The 8,507-nt window shown below is 43.0% G+C and overlaps 1 protein-coding gene across 11 annotated transcripts in view; it reads right to left on the minus strand.

Moving 5' to 3' along the window:
• Positions 1-1,009: 1,009 nt before the first annotated feature.
• The window catches only part of LOC108250945 (LIM zinc-binding domain-containing Nebulette), an 80,331-nt gene continuing 72,833 nt past the window's right edge, over positions 1,010-8,507 (minus strand). For 2 of the 11 annotated variants that reach the window (XM_037973121.1, XM_037973123.1), the window contains 11 exons: positions 8,305-8,409; positions 8,115-8,222; positions 7,731-7,841; positions 7,427-7,543; positions 7,237-7,347; positions 7,059-7,163; positions 6,812-6,916; positions 6,467-6,571; positions 6,297-6,389; positions 5,952-6,044; positions 5,189-5,613 (listed from right to left, as the gene is read on the minus strand). In XM_037973121.1, coding sequence (XP_037829049.1) covers positions 5,455-5,613; positions 5,952-6,044; positions 6,297-6,389; positions 6,467-6,571; positions 6,812-6,916; positions 7,059-7,163; positions 7,237-7,347; positions 7,427-7,543; positions 7,731-7,841; positions 8,115-8,222; positions 8,305-8,409 — 1,212 coding nt within the window. In that variant the 3' untranslated portion in view covers positions 5,189-5,454. Of the gene's footprint in view, positions 3,157-3,862; positions 4,006-4,210; positions 4,313-4,844; positions 4,959-5,084; positions 5,614-5,951; positions 6,045-6,296; positions 6,390-6,466; positions 6,572-6,811; positions 6,917-7,058; positions 7,164-7,236; positions 7,348-7,426; positions 7,544-7,730; positions 7,842-8,114; positions 8,223-8,304; positions 8,504-8,507 lie in introns of those variants that run through there. The other 9 variants (XR_005232590.1, XM_025002785.2, XM_037973122.1 and 6 more) reach the window with 9 other exon arrangements.

Consider the following 8,507-nt stretch of genomic DNA (forward strand, 5'->3'; position numbering starts at 1 on the left):
TCTTCTACTGCTTTGAAACGGCAGATTAGGGGCGTCAGTGGAGGGCTGCTGCCCCCTATGGCTGAGGTGATGAATAACAGCTCCGCTGTGCTGCCCTGTTGCTTTTAGGGACTTAATTTATCTTTTCTTTTAACTATATCCCCATTTTATAATTATCTCATTTAAAAGGTATAAATATTATTTAAAAAGAGACTTTCTTGTGGTTGAGAACATACAATAATTTTAAAAATCCCCTGTATCACTTTAACTTTAAAAATCTCATTCTTATGTCACCTCTCCATCTTAAAGTTGAAAGAAAAACAACTTTTACCATCTTTATCTTCTCTTAATTTTAACTTTAATTTGTTGTCATAAATTGCAGCTTTAAACTAGAAGTTAAACATGTCATTTATTTACTTAATAAATTTGAATCTGAAGATACATTTTTCACTTATACAAAGACAGAAATGAGCGAAAAATGATCTATCTGTGTTATAATTGTAATATTTGTTCTTTCATAGTTTGACTTGAATGCAACACAATGAAATAATGACATTTTTATTAAAATCGTTGCCTAAAATTAGCTAATAAAAAATTTTTCAGCTGAACACTGAGCTCAAATTTAAAGAAAATTTAAAAACGTCAGGAAAACAAAAAGTAGATTTATTTTGTCTCCTAAACAAGAAAAAAAAGAAGTTTAAGATCAAATTTCCTCATTTAAATATAGATATTTTACACCCTAAAAATACAAATCATGTAAATGTGTTGAGCTTAACTGAAAATCGGCAAATGATTCAACTTAAACTTAATGATTTACAACTTGTACAATTTAAACTTATAATTAAGTACATAAGGTCTAAATAAAATAAATAACTTATTTAAATGTATTTAATTAAAGGATTTAAACTGAAAATCATAAATTAAAACAATCTGAGGGTTTTTTATGGGTCTGTGAATAAACTATTTTATCTTCATGCAGCAAAAAATAAAAATAAATATAAAAAACTGCATTTAAGACAAGTTTTTTCAGTTCATTCGTTTTTATTTCTCTCACATGAAACACTGAAGTTATGACAAAAGTGATAAATTAATTCAAATCAAATGTAAATAAAATGATTATAATCTGTGTCGAAATAAAAACTATTAAGTTAAAAAAAAATCCCTAAAATGTTAAAACCACTAAGTGCCTTTTATCCAAAATCAACACATAATAATCAGTAAATTATTTCCTATTGCATCTAATTTTAATGAATCAAACATAAAAAAGGCTTTTCCAGTTAAAATGACAGAAACCTTAAAAACACGACTTACTGGGAACGTACAGGAGTAAAACACGGCTTTCCACAACGTAGACAGAGCCCGGGTATCAAAACGTACAGAAATCTCCTCCACTGTTCAGGATTTAGTCCATAAGAGTCGTTTCTGTTCGAGTTATCGACACGTCAGAAGTTTAATTCACCTTTAAAGATAAAAACTGTGTTAGTGAAACGAGTGAACGTGGAGGTTAGTGGTGCTGAAGCTGGGATCAGTTTAACTTCTGAAAACCTGAACAGGAAACAAACTCAGGATAAAAACTGGATTAAACTGGAATTATTCCTCCCTCCTGATGAGGTACGCCGCCTCTCAAACATGAAATAAAACAAGAATTTTCTGTTTGTTAATTTGCCCGTCACATTTTTAATCTCCTAAAAACATAAACTGAAGTTTTTCTGCTCCTCCTTCAAAGTAAAAGTCTGGTGAATAAAAAGATAAAATCACTCCAGCCTAAAAATATCTAAGAAATCTTTTTCAAACAATCTTTTGAAAATACTGACAGCTGGACAACAAGTGATGTCTAATTAGTAAACGATAAATTAATCTTATGTTTTAATTTTCCAGCAGTGCAGATTCTTCACTTTATTCCTGATAAATGCTGCATAGAAATTCATGACAAAAATAACAAACATCAAAACAAAACGATGTATTTTCAGTGCAGCTCGTGTCTAAACTAAAGCCTGCTCTTTGTCTGCATACCCTCCTTTTATTGAGAATTAAAAATAACTAAAACAGCTCATCAAACTTTATTTTTTACACTAAAAGTATCTAAAATAAAAACTTCAATCCTTCTCTCCACGAGTGTCCACTAGAGGGCAGCGTTTTATTTGACAAAGCATTTTATTTGTTGGGAAAACAAAGAAAAAGAAGCATCAGAGTTAAAAAATGAATTTATGAAAACCTGATTAAACTATGATTTCCTCTGGGAGTCGAACTACAGATAATTATAAATATATTTCACTTAAAGCTTCTGTAATCTGCTGCTTTAAATCTGACGTTTATTTAAAAAACAGATTTACTGAATTAATCCGTTTTAGTAAAGCAGCTCCTTTCATGAATGATGATGATGATAAATAAGATCATGAATGAAGAATTTGATGAAGTTCTTTTAACCTTTGGATGTTTTCTCTGCGGTTGGAACATCCCTGAGCTGAAAACCGTCGGTTCGACTCGTTCTGGAGTTTTATTTTTAATCAACAGGATGGTGAATGATGTGCTGCGTTCAGATTACTAAAAATACAAAAATAAAAAGGAATATCACCAGACTTTTACTTCAAACTTCCCCTGAATGACCTCCTTAAACAGTTTATTTCACTGACTACTCCTCTTCCTCCCTCCTTCATCAAACCGACCTGATCTCTGCCGTCTGAGACGTTCGCTGCATTTCTGTCGTTCTTTCATTTCTCTGAGGTCCTTTAATCGAAGCTGATCCTGCTCATTTAAAAGAATCTCCACTTTTATTGCAGAACAGACCCCTCACACTGTCGAGCACAGAGGTGGAGGGCTGATGGTTTGGGCTGATTAAAAACCAAACAAACTGGAGATTATTTCAAAGAAGCAGGAAGTGGAGCTCTCAGATCAGCTGTCGTGTCGCCGCAGGAAGTAAAAACCCGTGAAATGCAGAGAACATCCCAGACGGTCGCCGTAACGACCCCGAGAGGACGTCTCGCTCTGAGCCCCGCCTCTTCAGTTGCAGCATTCCACGTAGTTGGCCGGCAGCATCCCGGACTTCCCGGTTCTCTGCACGGTGCCGTACATCCAGCCCTCGTCGATGGGCTGAGCGTTGACGATGACGTCGCCGTCCCGGAACGACACCTCGTCGTGGTCCTGAGCGGCGTAGTCGTAGAGCGCCCGGTAGACGCGCTGAAACACCAAGAGACAGCCAGACGGCTTCAGCTTCGTCTCAAACCTCGAGAAGCACGACGGCTCGTTGTTTCTTTTTAGAGCCAAATAAAACAACCAAAGGAGCCGAGGAAAAACCACCGGACCTTCTCTTCAGGGTCAAACTTCCAGGATTAAACTCCTAAATTTGGTTTAGTTTAATAAAACATTCAAATTTAAATTCTTTTCTGAGACTAAAGAGATGCCAGAATATTCTCTCAGTGGTAAGAGAAATAAAGTTTCTGTAGAGCTGATTTTCTTCACTTTTTAGCTTTTTTTATTGAATATAAATTTGTGTTTTTTTCCCATTTATTGTCTTTTTGTATAAATTTGGGACTTTTTTCTTTAAAACTCAGTTTAATCTCAGTAAAAGTCTTGTTTTTATGGTAAATTTAAGACTTTAATCCAGGTTTTCACTTTTTTTCCTTAAAATTAACATCAGATATTATCATAAATATAATCAAGAAATTTTTTTTACTTTTTCTTACAAATTTATGATTTTCCAATAAGAGAATATCTGAGTTTATTATATCACATTTCAGAGAATTATCTTCAGATTTTTCCACCAGCTTCTTTGATTGTTTTTATGTGAATGGCTCTAACTCAAAGAAACGACTTTATTTTCTATAATTATTAAAATGAAAGCGATATCAGAATCGGTGATATTTTGCAGCTACAGGAAACCTACGGTGGTGGCTGAGTGTGGCGGGGAGGTGACGGATCTGACAGACGACATGCTGGTCTGATGCATGTAGCCGTGATACTGCTGCTGCTGCATCTGGACGCCCTGATGATGATGATGATGATGGTACGCCCCGGGGAGGACGGGAGCTGGGAGACAGACACAAACAGGAAGTGAGCCTGAGACGTGTTTCCTGTTTGACTCTGTCCTTCGCTGCGAGTAAAAACAGAAAACAAAACCATCTTGTGCTCAAACCTGCAAAGACACGGTGAATTAGTCGGGTTTATCTGTGAGTTAAACTCGTTTATAAAAGTGCTCGTGCACGTTTTCACGCCCACACACAAGAGCAGGTACCAGAAGTGTCGGTGCTGCTGCAGTCACAAAGGTCAGAGGTCAGCGAGCTGACAGACTGAGACTGCTGGGAGTGCTGTCTGCTCAGCCTGCGGTCTGCACGCTCTGACAGGCCGCCGCCAGCAGGGGGCAGCGGAGGGCAGAGACGCCCCAACATGGACAGGAAACAAAATCAACTTCAGATCAAAGACAAATCAGAGACTTCAGCCTGAAATATTTATAAGATAATATTACACATTAACTTTTTTATCTACCACACATAAAATACTGATCGATTCCTGAAGATACAGGTCTGGTTCTGATAAATAAAGACTTCAGGAGCTACTGTTGGAGACTGTGGAGTTATTTTTTAATAAAAAAGTAAATAAATAAATTATAGTAAAGATGATCTCTGGCTTGTTCGACAACATAAATCAGGAAACTACATCAGGCTACTGCAGAAAATGTGACCAAAGGTGAGATTTTTGCTTCAAAACACTAAAAAATAAATAAAAAGGAAATATAACAAACCAAACTAATAACAGTTTTTCAACACAAAAGTTAAAACATAAATTTTAGTTTAAAGCCTGAACTTTCTGCCAGTCTGAGAACAGATGTTTTAGTTGTTCTTGAGTTAAAAGCGTCTCAGGGGAGCTACCCGACATCCTGCGGAGAGTTTTGGACTGAATGTTGTCCTCCAGAGGGTCCAAGTCAAAGATGGAGCCTGGATCTGTCCTCCAAACCTTCAGGTCTTCAGTCGGGAGGAAAGAATCTGTTAAATTTGCACAAACTGAATAATTCGACAACATTCATCTGGATGAATCTGTTCTGATTCTCTGCGTTTCCTGCAGATCTGAACCCAGTGAGGTAGAGTTAAAGACTGCGTGTGTTCACTGACCCACGATGATGCCTCCTGGTCTTCTGTCCATCTCCACCGCCTGGGGGTGGATCCCTTTGCTGTAGGCCGCCTCTCCTATCATCTGATTGGCTCTCTGATAGCGCTCCATGCCAGGGTCGTCCAATCCTGGCGTGAAGCCTCGGCCGCGCGTCCGCTCAAAGTCCTCGTGGTATTTGGCCTGACGGAGCGAACAGAGAGGAGTCAGAGACCTGAGGAGGACCAGGAGTTCTCACACACACACACAGCCCAGGGTGCATTCGGTCAGTGAGCCACACACACACACACACACACACACACAGTGTGTCCTCTGTGTTTCCTGGTGGTGGGGGTTAGTTCCTGTGCAGCAGTCCCACCCGTGGTGCCATGTCAATCATGTTAGCTCCTCCCACAGTGCAGCTGGGAGCCACGGCAACCAGGTTGCTACCATGGAGACCGAGTCCTGGGTCCTCCTGACCCGCCTGTACTCAGGTGTGTCCAGCTCGGTGCAGCTCCGCCCCCTCAGCTCCTGCAGGCCACGTCGGTACTTCACCTGTTCAAACACAGATGCTGTTCTTAATATCACCACTCACATCACTGTTTCTCTAGCTCCACCCTCTGTCCCTCTATAGCCCCGCCCTCTGTCCCTCTATAGCCCCACCCTCTGTCTCTCTATAGCCCCGCCCTCTGTCCCTCTATAGCCCCACCCTCTGTCTCTCTATAGCCCCGCCCTCTGTCCCTCTATAGCTCCGCCCTCTGTCCCGCTATAGCCCCGCCCTAACCCCTGATGTTTACCCATCCAAACAAAGAGACCTGGCTCTAAGATGAAACTGGAGCCACTTTGGTTTGAATAAAAACCTAAACCAATAAAAGCACGCGGCGTGTTCTTGCCGAGCTGATGTTCTCCTGGTTCTGTTTGACCCGCTCCACCTCTGGAGTCACTCCAACGCTGGTGGCCTTCGCTGCGCTCTGCTTGTACTTCACCTGGTGGGAAAACAGGAAATCAAAGGGAATGAAAGAAGCTTTTCGCCCGCCGCCCTGCACGTGAAGCTTCTTGTGATCTGTTGGTGTTGGGGATGACTCCATGAAGACTCGGGATGTGGGGCTGAAACAGAGACCACACTCGCTCTACAGAGGCCCCGCCTACACATTAGGCTCTGCCCTCAGTCCTCCTGTCTCACCAGAACCCACTAGGCAAACAGAACGCCAGCCTCACCACCTGGTCTCTGTCCTCACCGAGCTGATGTTCTCCTGGTTCCGTCGGACTCGCTCCATCTCAGGTGTGTCCATGACGGCGGTACCTTGACCCACTTCCTCTCGGTACTGGACCTGAACAGAACCTGACGTCACGCAGCCGCAGCGGTTCTCTGGCTGGGAATAACGACGATAAATGAACAGAAACGTACGTCGCTGATCTTCTTGGCATTCTCCCTGGCGAGGACGATCTCTGGCGTCTCGCTGACCGACGCCATCAGGCCTCTCATCAGCTTGGAGTCCCAGGAGTACCGCAGCTAGGGGCCGACAGAGAGCCGCGTTAACAACGCCAAAATAAAAACCAAAGAGCTAACTAAGTCCAGTTCTGGTCCTCAGGGCCGTCCTGCAGGTTTTAGATGTTTTCCTGATTTAACTGAACAGGAATCTACTAAAGAGGCATTTCAACCATTTCATCAGGGGAACATCTCCATCCTGCAGGACAGTGTCCTCTGAGGACGGGACCTGGACCACACAGAGTTAAATGTTTGAGGTCTCACAGAGCTGACGTGTCTCTGGTTGGCCCGGACTCTCTCCATCTCTGGAGTCTCTGAAACCAGACTGTACCGAGTCTTCAGCTGCTCCGCCTCGTCCTTATACTTCTTCTACAGAAACACAGAGAGAGACGGGTCTCAAGAGGTGGGGACAGAGACGGGATCTCAGGAGGTGGGGACAGAGACGGGATCTCAGGAGGTGGGGACAGAGATGAGGACCCAGAGGAAGTGGGACAGATGTCCTCACTCAGACCTGACTGTAGACGTCCCTCAGGTAGGACGCGTGCAGAAGTTCCGGTGTGTCCATCAGAGTCCCGTAGGAGTTTCCTCTCAGCTGATCCGTCTGTTTGTACGACGTCTGCAACACAAACAGTCCGTTTCATGACTTCCACATGGTCAGCAGCTGCAGGAGACCGTCTGGACCCGGGTACCTGACTCTGGATCTCCGAGGCCCTCCTGGCCCGTTGTATCTCCAGGACGTCGGCGCTCAGCTCCATGCCCTTACCCAGGATGTCCGTCTCCAGGTCCCTGCGGTACTCCCTCTGCAGACCAACAAACGACGGCTCGCAGGTGAACATCTCACCTGTTTCAGTTTCTAAATGTAGCAGAAGTACGTCTGACCTGGTTCAGGATCTGAGTGGCCTTTTTGACCCTCAGCAGCTCAGGTGTTTCCTCCAGACCGACACCGGATAAGCCCCGCCCCTTCACTTCCTGCTCCAGGTCCTTCCTGTACTCCTTCTGCAGAAAAAGACAAGGACACTTAAAATAATCATGGATATTTTTCTATCTTTTGGCTCTAAAATAACTCATCCCATCTATTTGCCACAGACAGTTCATAATCTGGGACACAGAGAGGTTTATAAAATGTGATTATCATTAAAAATACTTTGATGGGTTTTATTTCTTGGTCCCGTGTTTCTGTTACCTCACTCAGCAGGAAGCTGGCGTGGCGGGCCGTCAGGTATCCAGGAGTCTGATCCACATCCTGCAGAGCTTTGCCCTTCACCTGCTCCTCAAACTCCCTCCGATACTCCTTCTGACGGACACACAACCAACAGAGAGTGCTGGACGAGAATGTTTAAATATAAAAAAATAAGAAGGTCAAACAGGACATAATAAATCAGTAAGAATCCTTTGGAGAAACTTCAAAATGCAAATAAAAGATGTTAATCTGTAGTTGAACTGAATCTTTATGAGTGTCTGAACAGTTCTGATCAGGTGTGTGTCCTGCTGCCTGTAGTGTGACATTAAACTTTAAATGACCTTCAACATAAAGGAACAATCCAGATGTTCTCGTTTTATTTTTTACCTCACTCTGGATCTTCTGAGCTTCTTTGGATGTTTTGTATGCCTGCGTGTCTCCAAACTCCATCAGGGAGCGACCTCTGCTGCGCTCGTACTCCTCCCTGTACTTCACCTGAAGCCACAGCAGCTCGTTAGAGCCGATGAGCAGGGCAGGAAGTTACCAAAATAAAAGCCTTTCTGTGTGAGCGTGGAACCTGGCTGTGCAGCACGGCGTTCTCCTTGTGGTGGCGCTGTTCGGCCGTGTCCACAGACAGGTGGTAGTGAGCCTTGGTCTGCTGGTACTTCTTCTTATACTCCACCTGAACACAGAGAGAACGTCAAAGCTTCAGAACGTCAGACACATGTTTGTAACGTGTTCAGTCTGTGACGTGTTCAGTCTGTAACGTGTTCAGTCTGT

Source organism: Kryptolebias marmoratus, linkage group LG21 (genome assembly GCF_001649575.2).
Source record: "Kryptolebias marmoratus isolate JLee-2015 linkage group LG21, ASM164957v2, whole genome shotgun sequence".
NCBI lineage: Eukaryota > Metazoa > Chordata > Actinopteri > Cyprinodontiformes > Rivulidae > Kryptolebias > Kryptolebias marmoratus.